The sequence below is a fragment of the Actinia tenebrosa genome, unplaced genomic scaffold (genome assembly GCF_029948245.1).
Source record: "Actinia tenebrosa isolate PJP-AT-01 unplaced genomic scaffold, QUT_ActTen_1.0 PGA_scaffold2__45_contigs__length_23673736, whole genome shotgun sequence".
In the NCBI taxonomy this organism is placed as follows: domain Eukaryota; kingdom Metazoa; phylum Cnidaria; class Anthozoa; order Actiniaria; family Actiniidae; genus Actinia; species Actinia tenebrosa.
In genome coordinates this window covers 11,493,808-11,513,297 of record NW_028292579.1, presented here as the reverse complement: position 1 = coordinate 11,513,297, position 19,490 = coordinate 11,493,808, and the positions used below count along the sequence as shown (strand labels likewise).

At 37.5% G+C, this 19,490-nt stretch overlaps 1 protein-coding gene across 1 annotated transcript in view; it reads right to left on the bottom strand.

Annotated features, from left to right (window-relative positions):
- Positions 1–1,791: 1,791 nt before the first annotated feature.
- LOC116300602 (ankyrin repeat domain-containing protein 27) overlaps positions 1,792–19,490 on the bottom strand; it is a 28,772-nt gene continuing 11,073 nt past the window's right edge. Inside the window, exons 16-34 of the mRNA XM_089034287.1 lie at positions 19,012–19,104; positions 17,983–18,110; positions 17,513–17,595; positions 16,359–16,474; positions 16,037–16,129; positions 15,159–15,267; positions 13,177–13,271; positions 12,541–12,618; positions 12,346–12,444; positions 11,439–11,483; positions 10,183–10,305; positions 9,869–10,069; positions 9,213–9,332; positions 7,597–7,658; positions 7,096–7,192; positions 6,461–6,548; positions 5,446–5,776; positions 4,608–4,680; positions 1,792–3,708 (exon numbers count right to left, since the gene is read on the bottom strand). Coding sequence (XP_088890413.1) covers positions 2,509–3,708; positions 4,608–4,680; positions 5,446–5,776; positions 6,461–6,548; positions 7,096–7,192; positions 7,597–7,658; positions 9,213–9,332; positions 9,869–10,069; positions 10,183–10,305; positions 11,439–11,483; positions 12,346–12,444; positions 12,541–12,618; positions 13,177–13,271; positions 15,159–15,267; positions 16,037–16,129; positions 16,359–16,474; positions 17,513–17,595; positions 17,983–18,110; positions 19,012–19,104 — 3,234 coding nt within the window. The 3' untranslated portion in view covers positions 1,792–2,508. The remainder of the gene's footprint in view (positions 3,709–4,607; positions 4,681–5,445; positions 5,777–6,460; positions 6,549–7,095; positions 7,193–7,596; positions 7,659–9,212; positions 9,333–9,868; positions 10,070–10,182; positions 10,306–11,438; positions 11,484–12,345; positions 12,445–12,540; positions 12,619–13,176; positions 13,272–15,158; positions 15,268–16,036; positions 16,130–16,358; positions 16,475–17,512; positions 17,596–17,982; positions 18,111–19,011; positions 19,105–19,490) is intronic.

The following is a 19,490-nucleotide window of genomic DNA, read 5'->3' as shown; positions in this document are numbered from 1 at the left end:
AATCCCTCCAAAAATCTATTTTTTCGTGTGTTAGAAAAATTAACTTTTTCTAAATTGTTGATATAACCTAGATTTTTAGGAGTTTTTTCGAATAAGCTATCAAAAAATAGAGAGTCCCGTGCAAAATTGGAGTGTTTTTGCCCTGTTGAAGCTCAAAACGCATATGGTTCTTCAATAAAATCTTAAGGCAGTCACCTTAAATACTGAAATGAATGACGAGATGCTAAAGAGAAAGAACTAAGAAAACCTTAAATACTGCTTGTACGTATAAAGCAGCGCGCTTGAGTCAATCTTCTCCAGAATTTGAATCACGTCAAAGAGCATCTTATTCCTATACGTTCTCCAGTTTTATTCGACAAAGTCTTCATCAGCCACCCAATTTAAATCAGAGACCAGTTTTATCGTGGAACCTGTAGTGGAATGAGATGATAGGACTCTCGTTTGTACATCGATCTAAACAAACTTTTCTCTTGGGTCAGAAGAGTTTTAGGTTCGCCATCTAGTTTCTACGACTCGTGCGTGTATTTGTAAACAAAACACTCACATCAGTCTCTAACCCCTAAATACACAATAGATGTCTATTAGGTCTAACTGTGTAGTGTCTATTCTGTCTATAGACCAAAAAAAGATAGGAGTGTCTATTGTGCCTATAATATCTATATATATACACAATAGATGTCTATTAGGTCTAACTGTGTAGTGTCTATTCTGTCTATGGACCAAAAAAAGACAAGAGTGTCTATTGTGTCTATAGTATCTATATATATACACATATTCTGTCTATGGACCAAAAAAAGACAAGAGTGTCTATTGTGTCTATAATATCTATATATATACACAATAGATGTCTATTAGGTCTAACTGTGTAGTGTCTATTCTGTCTATGGACCAAAAAAAGACAAGAGTGTCTATTGTGTCTATAATATCTATATATATACACAATAGATGTCTATTAGGTCTAACTGTGTAGTGTCTATTCTGTCTATGGACCAAAAAAAGATACGAGTGTCTATTGTGTCTATAATATCTATATATATACACAATAGATGTCTATTAGGTCTAACTGTGTAGTGTCTATTCTGTCTATGGACCAAAAAAAGACACGAGTGTCTATTGTGTCTATTACGAATCCTGTTCATGACTCAGAATTTTTTCGGAGTCTTTTAATTTTTGCAGCTGAATAAGTTGTTTGATATACTGCGAGGATCAGCTCAATAGTCCCCTTCACAGTTCCCTGCGCCATCTTGAAAGGTAGCCGTGCCTTTGCATCGAAGCGAGACAAACAGTGAGCTTGCAATGATAGAGACATGCGAATAATTGTCCAAGGTGTTAAAAAAGGTCTCTATTATTGCCAGCTCGCCGTTCGTCTCGCTTCGATACAAAGGCACGGCTACCTTTCAAGATGGCGCAGGGAACTGTGAAGGGGACTATTTGATACATTACAATCGCAGCACAAACATATAGTTAATATATTTTCTCATACACATACACAATAGTGTGGGAAAAGGCGGCATCTTTTCATGTGGAAGGATGATAAAGGGAACGTCCAGCTTATTTGACTTTGGTTTTCCTGGTGGGTCGCAGCAAATGACTGTAGCAACCAGACCCTGCTTTTCGAACCTTAAAATTTTTTCTAATATTTTGTTCTCGGAAAAAAATTCCGAGCTCCAGGCGGGAAAAATATGCTTGAAGAAACACAACTTGCATCTTTAATTATTATCCAAGCAGCAAAAACACTTTAATAAATTTGAAATTGTTTGGGATTTAGGATTGGAGGGGATAAGGAAGGGGTACTTTTAAGATGGCTTTTAATATCTGCAAACTGATAAATCCTAATGCTACAAAGAACACAGTGCTATCTTTATTCTCAGATAGATAAGCTTTTCTAAATTTAATATTTTGCTACAAGTTTCATCTTGTCACGTCCACCATGTCGGATAATTCTACATTGGTTTCTTTGCCATAGCAAAAACAATTTTGTACACCTGCGGCAGTACCATATGAAAAATGAGTGTAAGACTAGCTGGGAACGAGCACCACGAACAATTAATGATTTAAAAAATATTTTTTGACTACAAGAAAGACCATGTCTATAAATTAGTAATTTCGGAAAGTGCTGTTGTAATATATTAAATCCCTGAAGAGTTATAAGCATTTTTCCTACGCAGCCACTATTAGTGTCGTCACGCAACGCTCACTCCCCTAAGTAGCGCCGCTCAAGATTAGTAAGTCTGGCAAATTTGAACATTATTGGATGAAAAGAACCGGAATTATTGGCTTTTGAAAGTGTCAAAAATTAACAAAGAATGTATGGTTACAGGTTATCCAGCCTCGTCCCAGTCTTTTGCTCGTTTCTTAAGTGGCCAATTAACATTCCTTAGGAGTCTGCCAAGCTGTTTCATTCCCAACCTCTTGACGATCAGTCCTGCTATTCAATGCCTTATCTTCAAATGCTTCACTAGTATTCCTACTTACTATATCAAATTCTATACTGTTTTTGATTATCACTCAATCTGCTTTCTCCACACTAGATTCATCGTCTCTACAATCATCTGCTAAAGCAGAAGTCTCTGTTAGCAATGGTTTCTCTCCAACAGAAATATTACCAGAATCTTGGTTAGCTGGTTCTTCATTTGTTTCTTTAATTGAAATAACAGATACTAAGTCATCTTGTGAAAAAATATTAGCCGTTTGTACTCTTTCTTCCGCGACACTTATGTCACGCATGTCATGATTAGTGCAGTCTTGCTCATGTAAGTCATCTTTAATATTTTGACCCACTTCGTTACTTGTTGATCGAGTCTCTGCGCACTCTAAACCAGTTTTATCTTCAGTATGTAAATCATGTGTACTCTTTGGTGAATCTTTTACCAAATCGTCCGGTACAGATTCAATCTCTGCGCGCGCAACATCAACTCTTTCATCAGGCTGCGACGTTTCCACTTTGCTGGAAGACTCCTTGTGATCATTTGAATCATTTGTAACCAAATCCTCTGATTTCTCAGTATTAAGCAACTGTGCATCTTTAACTGCGCAAGGAAGCACGTCACTTTTATCTGCCTCTAGCTTAGATTCATAAGATTCCTTCTTATGATCGTTTGAATCATTTGTATCCGTATCTTCTGATTTCTCGGGATTAAGCATTTCCGATTCTTTATTCGCAAGATCGTCACTTTTATCTGCTTGTAACTTAGCTTCATCTAACTCCCCTCCAACCACATCAGCACACACAAGATCACCAGATTTTTCACCTTTTGGATCATCACTGATGTTGTTACAATATTCTTCTTTCTTTTCATTTGGAAGCAACTTGTTTGATATGTCCTGTAAAGATGCCAGTTCTTCGTAACCAACATCAGCTCTTTTTCCAACGCCTACCTCAGTTTCATTGATTTTATATTGCTTGTTTTCATTCTTACCAATACTGGATTCCGCACTAGAAGACTCCGTATCAACCTCCTGTACGATGACAGTACAGGGTGCATCGCTTGGATCTTCAGGAAGGATATTCTTTATACGGCTGAGAAGTGGACCCTCTGGTTTTGGTTCTTGATTACTACCAATCAAAACATTGCGCACTCGGTTAAGTAGAGGACTTGGACTGATTCGTCCAGCTTCTAGTTCTGGAGTATTGCTTGGGACTGCTATTCGTTGGTCGAATAAAAGTGGTGTCTTACGCAAGGCGCTTTGGTCGAATGCTTTTAAAACCTTTTGAAAATAGAAAAAAATGGCAACATTTTTTTACTGAGTCATCAAACGTGGCGGTTGACAAAGATGAACGTTAGTCGCGGCCAGTCGCACGAAACGGGATATATGTATTGTTATTCATTATTATTTATTTATCTATATTATTATTTATTTATTTATATTTATATTTATATTATTTATTGTTATCATATAATTATCCATAAAATATCTATATTTCTCCTTTTCGAAAAACTGATATTTTTACATGTGAAAATATCGTTACCATGTGTATTGAAGCTATAATTTATAAATAAAAACTTTTTATTATGATAAAAAGCTTGGTAAGTTGATTTTATGGATAATTATATAATAAACAGAATATTACATGGGCGCTTGGAGATACGAAATTTATCTTCTCGTGTTGAAAATCTCTCACTCGTTCGCTGCGCTCACTCGTGAGAGATCTTTTCAACACTCGAAGATACATTTCGTATCTCCGCGCGCCCATGTAATATCCTCTATATATTTATTTATATCAAAGGGACATTCATAAGTATCTGGCCAAATAACAAAGATAGAAATGGACAGAAAGACAAAGTAAGCATAGGAGGAAAGGTGAATACCAAGGACGGTCCAAACATTATTTCATCCGAGTTTGAGGAAAAAACTGGGTCGAGTTGGGATTGTGGTGCATTGTGGGACTGTTTGAGGGGACATAATTCCAAGATGGCGTCCAGTTCGTCCCCTAAAACCGCCCCAAAATGTACTGCAATGCCAACTCGACCCAGATTTTTCCTCAAGGAATTAGAAAATTATGAAAATTTATATGAACTGGAAAAAATTAATTGGTATCAACCGACAGATAGACAGATAGATAGAATGACAGATCGATAGTTAGGGGTAGATTAAGATCACCTTACCTCTTCATCCACATTCAAAGGAAACAGTGGCTTGCTCTTATCAACCGTGACTGTACGCTTCAAAGACTTGCGCCTTTAGGGGAAAAAAGGAAAGGGTTAAAATGTTTGTTTACATATTGGTTCAAATGTTGGGTCACATGTTGGGTCAAATGTTGGGTCACATGTTGGGTCAAATGTTGGGTCACATGTTGGGTCAAATGTTGGGTCACATGTTGGGTCAAATGTTGGGTCACATGTTGGGTCAAATGTTGGGTCACATGTTGGGTCACATGTTGGGTCAAATGTTGGGTCAAATGGTGGTTCACATGTTGGGTCAAATGTTGGGTCAAATGTTGGAACCGTTGAATGTCAGGGCCTTAAGCCCAAACAGCCGGAAAATCTTTCGAAGCTTTGATTCAAAGCCCATATGAATATCACTTTTATCTAAAATAGCTGTTAAACATTTGAAATATAAGCGGCCAATCAGAACCGCAGGATTATATCCCTAGTTCGCCTAATTTATTGATTAGTCAGCGGAATTCAATTTCGTATGAATGCGAAACGTTACAGTGTAACCAATCACAGTGCGGGAGACCATGGTTCAACCAATCAGAATGTTTTGACACGGCAACGTCACGGTCAAGGTCATGGCACGTCCATACCGTACGTATTTCACAGCCAAACAACAACTACTCTAAGGCTCAGGTCAAACGTCGAACTTCACGTGAGCCGAACTTAATAGAAACAGTGGATAACAAGGCGGTCTTCTTTGATGTTATTGGGTTCGGCTCATGTGAAGTTCAATGTTTGACATGAACCTAAGCGCTGTCTTTTCCTCGGCTCGTTTCTGTAGCATTACCTATCAAATGATCGTACAGCTTTAGCAATCTCTTGTAGTTTTTCCACTTCACCGCGTTCAAGCTGTTCAAATATCTGACTCATTTTCGTCTGAGGAGCCACAATACTGCTGCCACATGCACTGCTCTCGGTTAAGGACCTGAGACGAGTTTCTTTATCTTTCGTCTCCGGGGTGTTGTTAGACGTGTTCTCATTGGACGTTGAGGCTGGGGTCGCCCTGTAATAGATTTTCATTGCCTGAGGTTTTGGAATCGTTTTTGGAGGAGAGGCTTTGGCTTCGACAGGATTTGCAAGAGAGACATCGAACTGCCTCTTCGAATCTTTTGAAAGACCTAAAAACATAATAAAACGGCTTAGAGTTGAAAAGACTTAAAAGTATAGAACCTCTTCAATGAATCTGGGATCTCGATTTATAATTTCCATCGTCAATAAAACAAATTAACTGCAGTGACGGAACTTTGAGTTGCAAATTTTCTCTTTTTTTATGTGTGTAAACGAATGTAGAGGCAATCAAATCGTAAATAAAGTTTTCATCTTTTTTTACTATTAGTATATGTAATAGGACTCCATGCTGTCCAATTAAGAAATAATTGGACGAGGAAAATTCCGAGGACTAACAAAATTGGACTCCAATTTGGCAGTCAGAGGAATTTTTCGAGTCTAATTATTTCTTGATTGGGGAGCATGAAATCCCATTACCTATTAATTATATAGCTGCCTAATTAATCCCATATCAACAAGACCTGTTCAATTAAGAAAATAATGGGACAGTTTCCTATATGGGATTAATAAGAAGCTGTATGATTATTATTATTATTATTATTATCATCATCATTATTATTTGGAAATATATGAGGATGGATACCAATAGAGAGGGAGGTAGGAAAGTTGTGCCTCCTATTGAAGTGGGTAGCGTTATATTCCAGATACGCTATGTCTATTACCCTCCCCTCCCTCCTAATGTCCAAATAAATGTAAGTTCATTAATTCTGATGGACAGAGGCCCTTGTACTTACCAGCCCAAGTGTTTCTTCTTGCTGAATCTTTAAGTAACAGCTCTGTGAATTTCCCACTGTCGTCCAACACTTTGACTACGTCATCTTGCTAAATTAAAAAGACATAAATAACCATTATATTATGTAAATTTTACACCATCACGTGCCGGCGCTCATAACACAGCTTGGGCTGCCTGTGGTTAGATGGCAGAACAATAAAATCCCTTTGCTTTTGGGAATTGAATTCTTTCTTATGTATAACGATTGTATTGTTCCTTGCATCTAACATGGCTCTGTCGTTACGCGATGGTGAAAAACCTCTATTCTTCACAACTTCCGCTGAAGAGGAACAAGGGATTAAACGTTGGATCGAAACGTTGGGAAGTTCTCATATATGCATTATTTCTAAACAGAAAAACACTTTATTCGACATTAGACAGAATCAATTAAGCTTGCATGGTATGCGACGTAGAGGGCCTTTCCTTAACTAGCGAACATTGTGCATTGTGGTCCTCATTATGCCTTATATGGCGTTGATTGCACCGAAGCTAGACCACAATGCATACTGTTTATTGAACTCCGACATGTGCCATGGGGCTGAGGTCGAGTAACGGGATCCGTGAAATGGTCTATTGTATTAAACATGCATGACATACCTTGGCATACTGCATTGGTGTTAACTGTATCTTATTTCTTGTTGTAACTGAGGCGCCGTGTTCTAGTAAAACACGAACCAGAGCTACAAAGTTCCACCTGGGAAAGAAAACCGCAAATATCACCACCCTGACATACTATTTAAAGAATCAAGGTATCACGTTGGAGCCCTCCTGGACTTGGCATTTACATGGGAGTACTGTTTGTTAGGTCTCTTCCTAGATTCAAGGGTTTCTCTCTGGATTCTCCGGGTTTCCCTCCGCAAAGCCTAACAAGCTAAATGCCATTTTGATGTGTGAGTTAGCCGTGTCCTGACTTAGATCAGCCCAGAGGTTGTTTCAGGGTCTGATCTGTGAGTTAGCCGTGCCCTGACTTTGATCGGCCCAGAGGTTGTTTCAGGGTCTGATCTGTGAGTCAGCCATGACCTGACTTTGATCAGCACAGAGGTTGTTTCAGGGTATCGATAAATTGTGAAGGTTTTATAGATCCTTCCTGAAACTTACCGCGCTGCCTCGTGTAATGGAGTGTTGCCTCGATCATTTTGTGCATCAACATTCGGTTTGTGCTGGAGAGAAAAATTATCATACAAATAGTTGAGCAATTTTAACCGTTGTCACGCTAGGCAATGTACTTGCAAGCTGTTTTGCATTTTTCTGAAAAAACATATTGCACGAAAGACTGACTAGTCTTACACCAAAACAATATTGTGCGTTGCAACAAGAGGAATCACATCTACATCTACATCTACATCTACATCTACATCTACATCTACATCTACATCTACATCTACATCTACATCTACATCTACATCTACATAATTTATTTGCAAAATCCAAAAGGACATCTAGCAAATTCCAGTGCAAGTGCAAGATAAAATAAATAAATAAATATGTGCAAATAAGGTAATAATAATTGTGCTAATAATGATTAAATAAATAATAATCACTTAATATGTGATTTTACCAATCATACAGCCCCCAATCAACCCCATATCGGCAACCTTCCAGTTATACCTTAACTGGACAGGTCACGATTGTGACACAATTTAAGAGAGTACGACCCAGCATGGAATAGAGTTGAACCATGGTTAATAGAAGGGAATGGTTATGAAACCTATTGTTATAGGTCTTTGTTCACTTTTTTCAAGCGTGACCAGTGGCGGATCCAGGATTTTTCAAAGGGGGGTTCCGTTTCTTAAGCTGTGTATAATTCTCTTTTGTTTAGTCGATGTTTGACAAAAAAATTGGCTCTAATCACCTAATTTACTATCTAGTAACGGAACTTAAAGGTAAATTAAACATTATAACAGCAAATATCAAAACTACAAATATTTTTTTATTAAAATTTATATAAGACATATTTCTATTACTTAAAAGATCAAACCTTCAAGGGGGGTTCCGTGGACCCCTTCAACCCCCCCCCCCCCCCCCCTGGATCCGCCACTGGTGACCCTGCACAATCCTTTGTTTTACCATTGTTTTACCATTGTTGGCAATGGTTGAGTGAACAGACCAAAATCTTTATATTGGCTGCTAGTTCAAAATACTTAAAGATTTATAAGAGATATTTGAATATTCCTTACAATAATCCCATAGACAAAGTTTGTTTACTTATTTTGCAATTTTGGATGAGCATAAATCAAACCTTGTGCACGGTCAAGACCGGTTCAACATCAAAAGCGAACAAAGACCTGATAACAATAGGTTTCATAACCATTCCCCTCTATTAACTATGATGGAACTGGAATGCAATTTTTTAACGTTCAGTAAAATCGCGAGACCAAGGGCCCCAACTTTGCTGCAACACATATGCAACATATACGAGTTGTACGATTGATGGAAGTCTTATGAAAACCACTTTCGGGATGACTGCGTTTAGCGAATTCTTAATTTAAATAATTTACTCCAGCACACAGTCGGTTACGACACAGAGATCTAGGAATTTGAATAGAGAGTTCAGTCGTCTTACAAACAAATTTTTCGTTCTCTGAGTTACTATATAGGGCAATTTTAAGTTTCTGGAAAGGATGTGGGATCCAGTCAAAGCTCCCCCGCATCCGCCCCTGCACTCTCAAGAAGAATGCCGGAAGTGGGTTAGAGCGAATCTGATTGGTTAATACCTCGAGTAGGACCAAAGCCGGTGCTAGGTTTCCATTGACACAACAGAAGTGTAACGGAGTGTTGCCTTTATAGTCTTTGACGTTGACTTTGGATTGATACTTGAGTAATGATTCGGCCACCTGATTGAGAGAAATAATATACACAAGAAATGTAAGTCATGTTTATGAAACAATCCATGAATGTTGAGGAAAAAGAACAAGGGTGAGGTGTGTTGCTAAGGTGCTCCCTCTCACCACTGAAGTCATCGGTTCGAGCCCCGAACTCGTCATCCTCGATTGAACCGATACTAAGGCTCAGGTCAAACGTCGATTTTCACATGAGCCAAACCTAATTGAAACAATGGATAACAAGGCGTTCTTCTTTGATGCTATTAGGTTCGGCTCATCAGAAGTTAGACGCTTGACATGAGCCTTAGTTTTTCTTTTATTTTGAAAAATTTCATGAGGAACTAAATTTTGTTTGGGGCCCACTGTATTTGGTCTATGCTGTGAATTGTCCCTGTTATCGATACCACCAAACCATCATGACGCTTAAAAGCCCAATTTATTATTACTGTGTTGCGATAATGACCGAATTGATGGATAATGGATATTTTTTAGAACCATACAATAAAGATAGAAGATGACAATAACAACCTTGAAGCGTTCTAACTTACCTCCTGATGGTTGTACTGGCATGCCAGATGTAGAGGTGTCTGTTGTTTACGGGTGTTCTTTACATTAGGGTTAGCTCCATGTCTTAGTAGTAGGTTAGTGATATCGGTATATCCACGTACTGCTGCTACATGTAAGGCAGTGTTACCATCCTCATTAGCACAGTTCACGTGGACTGACCGCTCCAATGATCGCTGGGTTAGCTGTGGGTCAGACATCAAAATCTCAGCGTGCACCATCCATTTCTGGATGCATGCTCGCGCACGCTAATTAACCAATCAAAGCGCGCGTAATATCGTGGCTATGTTATAATTACCTTTTGCCATTTGATGCACTTTTCACACTGGCAAAGAGGATGACAAAGATCTTCCTCTGATTTACACTGTTCCTCGCCGCCATCTTCTTCGTCTTCTTCATCTAGGTTCAGTCTAAAACGAACCTGAAATATACACAAGAAATATGTTTTCCCCCACATTTATTGCATATTTATGTCACGAACATATAAAGTATGAAAAGTATGGAAAAATAAATAAATAAATAAATAAAATTAATTAAATAAAAATAATTAAATGAAAATAAATCATTAAATAAATAAAAATAAACAAATAAATAAATAAAAATAAACAAATAAATAAACAAACAAACAAATAAACAAATAAATAAGTAAATAATAAATAAATAAATAAACGAAATTCTTTGTTTGTCAAAGAACTGAGCATTAAGTGAGAATCCCCCTAAAAGATCAACCCAGGCCTCTGAATTCAGTTAGCCGAATAAGTTCAAGTTCAAGGCCTTACTTCAATATCACCATAGTGATAGTTAATAGAATAAAAAAAAATTTGAATTTGGTTTAATTTCATTCATACGAGAAAGAATTCATTTTCCTAGTGAAAAAAGACTCTATTGTCTCAATAGCGTCATGGTTGCCATCACATGATGGTGCAAAGACTCTATTGTTGTGCCTCCTGTCATGGTTGCCATCACATGATGGTGCAAAGACTCTATTGTTGTGCATCCTGCCATGGCTTCCATCACATGATGTTGCAAAGACTCTATTGTTGTGCCTCCTGTCATGGTTGCCATCACATGATGGTGCAAAGACTCTATTGTTGTGCATCCTGCCATGGCTTCCATCACATGATGTTGCAAAGACTCTATTGTTGTGCCTCATGTCATGGTTGCCATCACATGATGGTGCAAAGACTCTATTGTTGTGCCTCATGTCATGGCTGCCATCATGTGATGGTGCAAAGACTCTATTGTTGTGCCTCCTGTCATGGCTGCCATCACATGATGGTGCAAAGACGCTATTGTTGTGCCTCCTGTCATGGCTGCCATCACATGATGGTGCAAAGACTCTATTGTTGTGCCTCCTGTCATGGCTGCCATCACATGATGGTGCAAAGACTCTATTGTTGTGCCTCCTGTCATGGCTACCATCACATGATGGTGCAAAGCCTCTACTTGTACAATTAACAACATTGGATACCACAGGGGAATCACAAAGGGAAACAAAAGAACGATACACCACCCATACTGTTAGGGGAGGGGTAAGTCTTCAGTGGTACCTACCATTTCTATATCACCATCAACTATAGTACGCAAGAAAGCATAGACCTGACAAGAAATAACAAGGTTACATTAATACAGCTGTTGGTAATATTAATGATAAATAATAATGATGATAATAATAATTACAATGAAAATGATGATGATGATAATAATAATAATGCTTTATTTGAAAAGCGGACTTTCCAAAAATACCCAATTGCGCTGTACAATGTATATGATACATGTGTATATAAATAATATGAGAAAAGAAAATCGATACATATCTAAAAAGTAGTCAATATGTTAATGATAAGTCAAATTGAAAAGATGCATCTTAAGATTACATTTAGCCTGCGTAGCGGCCAAAAGGGAAAGGAATTGGGGACTGGGGAAGGAGGGGAGGGGGAACTGGAAAGAGGAAGGAGAAGGGGACTGGGGAGAGAAAGGGAGGAAAGGTAGGGCCTGCAATGAACCCCCTCGATTTTTCCTACGAACGTTCAGAATCTGAACGTTAATTTTGATTGGTTGATAAGTTCGATACACCAATCAGATGTCAGTGGAGTTGATACAGATACTTTATTCTTTGATTTGATTGGTTGAGAGTTTGCATATTAATTAGGGGGCGGTAGGAAAATCCCTTCCTCTCCCGAGTCCCCCTCCCCTCACCTACCCTTTGGGCCGCTACGCAGGCTAGATTACATTTAATCTGGACTACAAGGCTCGAAATAAGAACAAACAACTACCAAAATGCTTTTCTTGACTTTGCTAGTTTAAAAAATCTACCAGCAAATGTTTCCCGGATCTGACCTATTTTCATTAAGAAACAGAAATTCAAATGTTCACTAGTGGACAAAAGGGTTAAGTTCAAGCCATGGACTAGGACTTAAATACTAAATACACCAGCCCTCTAAGGTGTTTTGGTGTTTACCTCTTTAGATTCTTCTCTTTCCAAGGAATTCGCTGGGGAACCTGCTAAACTTGTTCTTTTTTGACGATTCGAAGGAATCTGAAGAGACTTTGATGATGTCTGTAGAATAAAGAACAAAATTAGTAACATTGTGGTTATTACTCAACACTGAGATTATCAAAAACCAGAATTCTTGTTGAGTATGTGTGTATTCACCTTTTCAGGAAGAAGATTTAAAAACCCAGTATCCTTTTCGATGTTGGAAGCAGTAACGTCAAGAAGGCTTTCACTGACCTGCAAGATACAGAACCATTGAGTTGACTCTCTTTATACGACCACTATCCTAAACAACCACTTCCTATCCACCTTCTCAAATGACCTTTTTTTTTCTCACATAAACGCTGTTTTTAAAAAATTTCTAGTAAGCGACCACTCACGTAAGTCACAACCTTCCTTAAGCGACCACCTTCTCAAATTACCATTTTATTTCTCATAAAAACACTGTTTTTTTGAAAATCTCTAGTAAGCGACCACTCTCATAAGTGATCACCTCCCTTAAGCGACCACCTTCTCCATTTACCATTTTATTTCTCATATAAACACTGTTTTTTTGAAAATCTCTAGTAAGCGACCACTCTCATAAGTGATCACCTCCCTTAAGCGACCACCTTCTCCATTTACCATTTTATTTCTCATGTAAACACTGTTTTTAAAATCTCTTGCAAGAGACCATTATGGTAAGCGACCACCTCCCTTATGCGACCATTTACTCTTCACCCTATGGTGGTCGTCTATGATAGAGCAATTTTAATCACTGGATGCTCATTAGTCTCTGCCTGAACAAGGCCTCACCTGTTGATTGGTAGCGCATTCTAGCGGTGTCTGCTTGTTCTTGTTACGAGCTTCAACAGACGCCCCTGTTTCTAACAGCAAGTCGACAAGTTCCACTGTAACAAAAAATAATAAATAATTAATTAATTAAAAAAAGAGAAAACATTAATGAATTTAATTAGTGTTAGCTTAATAGTAGCTCTGGGTTGGTCTTCTGGTAACCGGTCTTTTCGAACCAAAGTCTTTTCGATCCAGGTCTTTTCGAACCAAGTCCAGGTCTTTTCGAACCACCTATATACACTTTCGATCCACCTATATACACTTTCGATCCACCTATATACACTTTCGATCCACCTGTATAACTAAAGCATATAACACGTCCTATATGTTGTGTACATGCAAAATTTAAAAGAGTACGATTCAAAGAGTTTAAAAAGTTGTCTTGAGCATCGAATAAAAGATTATGATCAAAAAAGAAATCGAAACTATGCGCGTTGAACTATGGCATGATGATTACATCGATGCTACGGACTTTTTCAAACAAACGCCTTTAACCTGTCTTAAATAGTAGAACATTGTTTTCAATTCTTGTTTATAGTATCTAATAACTGTATCTAAACAAGTGGAAATATCATTGGCTAAGTTTAGCGTATGAAATGCTAACTGTTTTTGTTAACGATCACATCGTTTTGGATTGAAATAATGAATTCAAAATTCAGTTCTGATCGATTAAGTTTATTTATGTATTTCACATACTTAAATATCAAAGTTTTTTCCTAAAGTTAATCAACATCTAAATCAAAATAAAAACTGTTGACTTCAGAAACTATTTATTTGTAAAAACTTAAACAAACGGTTCAGTTGAAAGAAACTCCACTTCTTAGTAGCGTCCTTCGCAACCGAACAACAAACATTTGTGTATCTAAGTAGATAGGTGAATCTTGTCACATAACGTTTTAACTCAATCGCGATGTTTCCCTTACTTTATTTGCCGTGAGTTGAACATAAACATTACTGGAGAAAATATCTGTGTTTTCGTACTCAATATTTGGGTAAACAAGCAAATATTTCTTACATAAATCGGATAGTTTGCCGGTTTCATTGACGAGTTTCACATGTGACTAGTTGTCACACATCATCGCTTTCACTCCTTTAATTCATGAATAATCTGTCTTCTCTTTATTCTTTCGTGGTGTTTCTCTATTTTTATTCGTTTGAAAGCAATTTTAAAGCTTCTTGGATATAAAAAAAGTTTTTGTAGAAAATTCAAAAATCAATAAATAACTCGTTAACAAATAGAAAGTTTACCGATTTCATTGACGAGACGGTAACAACGCACGCGCTAATTGTCACACATGCTTGTCACACAACAGTAATCATTCGCTTCTAATGTTGTTGACTTCTTCATGATATTCCTTCACTTTATTCACTAGGATATTCTTGAACTGAGAAAACATATTTTCTTGGCTAAGACTTTACGTTGGAAGTGACTATGGGGGCTAACTTAGCTTCGTAAGCGATACTATTAAAACACACATCACACACGATACTTGGTTCGCTCTTCTATGATATTTCTGTAATATTTCCAAAAGAAAACGCTAAACATCTATGAAATATTTAATAACTGTATTGGATCGAATGTGTATGTATGTGGATCGAAAGTGTATATAGGTGGTTCGAAAAGACCTGGACTTGGTTCGAAAAGACCTGGATCGAAAAGACTTTGGTTCGAAAAGACCGGTAACCGGTCTTCTTCGCATCTGCTTATAGGATCATCACGTTACGCTAGCGTGACAATACATGACAGACACATAAATGGGTGTGACGACCACCCTTTGTTTGTTGTGTGTGTAATTTTGTTATTTAGCATGATTCGTGTGCTCAGTTAGGACATACATGTAAGGGAGGTTAGTCCCTGCTTAGACTCGTGCTTGTGGGTGAGGTGGTACTTCTGAGCCCTACTAAAGAAAGAGATCAAGTGAAACTGAAATGAGTCTACCTACCATAGCCCCATCTTGCGGCAAGGTGCAGAGGTGTGTCTCCATTTTCATTTGCTACGTTAATCTTCAAAACATGCTGGTGCATATCGGCGTATATCAAAGATTTGCAGCACTGCATAAACACAACAAATAAGCATTACTAAGAAAGGGAAATAAAACGAATCAACAATATAAGTGGTCAAAACATGCAGTAACTTTCTTCCTTTCGACCTTTGCTTTACTCTGTATTGTAACAAAAATGGTACATGTAAAGGTGCTGACACACGGTGCAACATTGCATGCAACATTGCACGCAACAGGACTGATGCAGCGTGTCTACCCCAATCGTTTTGCATCCAACGTTGCATGCAACAAATCTGAAGTTGAATCGCGCTCTACTCTTGCAACATTGCGCGCAACAAATTTCATCATGTGAACATGGCTGTAACATTAACTGCAACATTTTGAAATTTCCAGCAAATAAGCTTGCACCAAATTTATGACTGCTGACCAAATATCTTAACAAAGCAGGCTGACACAAACGATGTTGCGTGATTTTGTTGCAATGTGTGTCACCCCGATTCAAATTTGTTGCTTGCAATGTTGCATGCAATGTTGCGCCGCGTGTCAGCACCTTAGTAGTAAGCAACTCATCTATATCTCACTATACCACATCATACCTTGTAAAATACCCCCTTACCTAATTCTATACCTTGTAAACACCCACAGCCTATTATACAATATGACCCAACTCATCAAGACTTTACCATACCTCAGAACACATCACCTAATACCATGTTTTGTAAAACACCCATAGCCTACTGATACATTTCCACCCACCCAACAATACCAGTTTAGGGGTTTTATTCTATATTAATGCTTAATTTTATGAGCAATCTTACCGGCTCATGTCCATTGGCAGCACAAAGATGTAAAGCTGTGTTACCATCATTGTCAGGTGCATTGGCATCAGCCTTGTAGTGCAACAGAATGAGCTAGGACAATAAGGTAACAACACATTAGTATTCAAGTAACTACTCTACATGAAGATGATGATGGTGGTGGTGGTGGTGGTGATGGTAGTGGTGGTGGTGATGGTGGAGGTGGTGGTGGTTGTGGTGGTGTTTACGACACAGGATGTTTATGATGATGATGATGATGATGATGCTTATACTAGATCTTTGTCTAACAAACAATAACAAACAATATTGTTTGATATCTTACCACGACTTTACTGTGTCCTCTAAGGCAGGCCATGTGAAGGGGGGTACTACCATGGTAGTCCATAGCATTCACTACAGCACCCTTATGGATTAGTGAATAGATCAGGTTGGTATGGCCTTGTAAAATAAAAACAGTATATAATCATTTCCACATACTCTAAAAACATCATGTGTGGAGTGGATGACTTTGGAAGTTTTACCACTGGAGTCATTCTACCGTCAAAATAATAGACTTTATTTTGAGAGGAAGACATGTGAGTCGCAACTACCCACTTATAAACTTGGGATCCATATGTTTAATGTCTCTAAATAACCAAAGAAGATATAAGAGGTTAACCCTATCAAGAAGATCTCCTAAGATTGAATTGGAATTTAGAAGTTGGAGAACTGGAGAACCCAAAAAACCCTTGAAGTACAGGAGAGGACCAACTTTCTTAGAAACTTTACTCACATACAACACCAAGCCCTGTGGGACTTGAACCCAGGTCACATTGGCAAGAGATGATGCATTGGGAGCTTACGCCACCCATGCTTTCCATATTATAGTATTAGACACTTTGTTTTATCTATATCATTCATCGATAATTTTTAGTGTTTTGTTTCAAGCTTGCAAACACCACCCATGCTTCCCTTGATGGGACCACCATTTTACATGGTCATTCAAACCATTGTTTACAGCAAAGGTTTTACAGCTACTTCTACTAAGATATTTTGAGACAGTGTTGGTGTGGCCTTATAAACTTCCTTAACACAATCAGGAGGTAGCTCATGCAAATGGGACAAGTTTCTCTAAATACAGTCAACAATATTTTCTTTCTCTGCAGCTTCAATTTTCTTTCTTTCTTTAATACTTACAGCAGGTTTAAAGAAAGGCAGCCGAAGTCACAGCACACTTCAAGACATCTACATCTCTACCCACAAATGTCACACTGCATTCCTTTCTTCATGTGTTGGCATCCTTATAATTTTATTTCACCACACAATTTTCAAAATTATGCTGACACATTAAGAGAGGACTGCAGACTAAAAGTGTGATATTTGTGAACAGAGTCTTAGATGTTTGGAGCTGTGACCATGACATGCTTTTCTTGTCATAAAAACCCAGTTCTTTGACAACTGTAAGTAGTGTAAATTCTAATACAAAGTGCAACTCACCATATTCAGCAGCAACATGTAAGACTGTTCTCCCCATGTCATCTCTTGAGAACACAGTCACAGCTGATGGATCATTTCTCCTCCTGACAGTAAAAAAATTTTTTTCTTCAAGAGGGACTTTAAAAACCACCAATGTTCAACTTTTGAACTCAAGGGAATTTGTTATGCTTTTTTGCACCCATTAATATTTAACAAAAAAAACTAGAGGTAACAACTGACATTTCAAATTTGCTGACATCATTTTCAAAGTGAAACAGAAAGAGTTTGAATAATTTTAGAGTCAGTTCAGGTTTATGTAAGTTCTCATTCAACTCTGACTGACCAACTCTAAAATTATTCATTCAAACTTTTTCTGTTTTAATTTGATATTGATGTCAACGACATTGAAACTTCAGTTGTTATCGTTAGTTTTTATTGTTAAATATATAACAAAAGTTTCTTTAATCAATTGATCATAATGTGCCACTTACCTGGACAAAAGTTTCTCACACTTGTCACAAGAGCACAGCGGATGGCACATCTGATCCAGTCTGGCATTGTCATTCTCTTCATTTACTAGTAACTTTTCAACTTCACTTTCATTGCCTTCAGCGGTGTACTACAAAGTATTCAAAAATCATTAGAACATACTATTTAAAATTTTTTTCCAAAAATGCTTAGATTCTTGGAAAAACACATTATAATGATAGTCATTTGGCTATTTATTTTAGCGAATTCACAATGATCAGGGTTACTATCATTCGTACACTACCCTTACATTCAACATTCTTCACATACAGCTGCACATCTCTCAACTCCAACAAGGATTATCAATTTGAAGTGTGATAAAATGGGAGAGTTCAATGAATAACAACATTGCAGAGGAGAGAACAATATCTAAAAAACATACTGTCTTTACATCATCATTACCAGTTCAATCATATGGAAAACAACTTCAAGGTCCAAAACAAAAAGCACTTCTATGAAGATTTTTCTTAAAAATTGCTACTTGTATGAAAATCGCTCCAAAATTAAAACTCCTTCATTCGAGCTGAATAATCACTCACCAAAATATCTCTCTGATATTTGAAAGAAAAGTGCCAAAATTTTATTTTTAATTTTATTTCATGACAGAATTTACTCTCCAAAGTTCCCGTTGTTCAAAAAGGTGAAGGGTTAATATTATTATTAAGAACATGTTTTGCTTTATTTTAGTGCTTTTTGGTGGTACTAGTGAGCAGTTGGACCTGGAAATATGACACAACTTAAAAGCTCTACTCCATAGACATAAAAACACAATACAATTACTTTCTAATTAATGAAAATTTAGAAATGGCGATCAAGTTGTTTCATTCTTCTTATGTCTGTGCTTTTGCTTATGTCACTAAATTTCCCAGTGAGGATGTACACTCTTATACTAATCTCTTATGCTTGTGCTTATGTGCTAGGGAGGACTAGGCTTTACAAAGAGGGCTGCGAGATGGATGTGTACTGGGAAATAGGGCACAGATTCAACACACCTCAAACAGCATATCCAGGGCGTTGGGTTTAATGTTATCATGGTCCACTGGGTGCCATAGATATGGAGATCCATCAGCACCATTTTGTAACCTCTGTAACACAAACAATAAATATGGAATTTTTGTGAGACAATAACTACTGACAATGGCCCTTTTTACTAGCATGTATATGACAGCCATCTTAAATTATGGGATTCCCAGGAAGCAAACGTAGAAATATTTAGAAAGCGTAGAGTGGCGAAGTTACTGTTTCACAGGATTTTATTGGTGTTTTACATGCCGAGGAAGAGAGTAGATACTCTCAAAACATGTTGAATAAAATGTTTGTGAGAGTTTAAAATGTTGTATTGTCTCTAAAAAGTATATAGAACTCAGAACTTTCATACTTTTGTATTGCCCTCCAAACTGATTTGCACTGGGAATGTGCTATTTATCACTATCCAGTTGAAAACTTATAGATTCAGTTAGTTCTTGTGCCA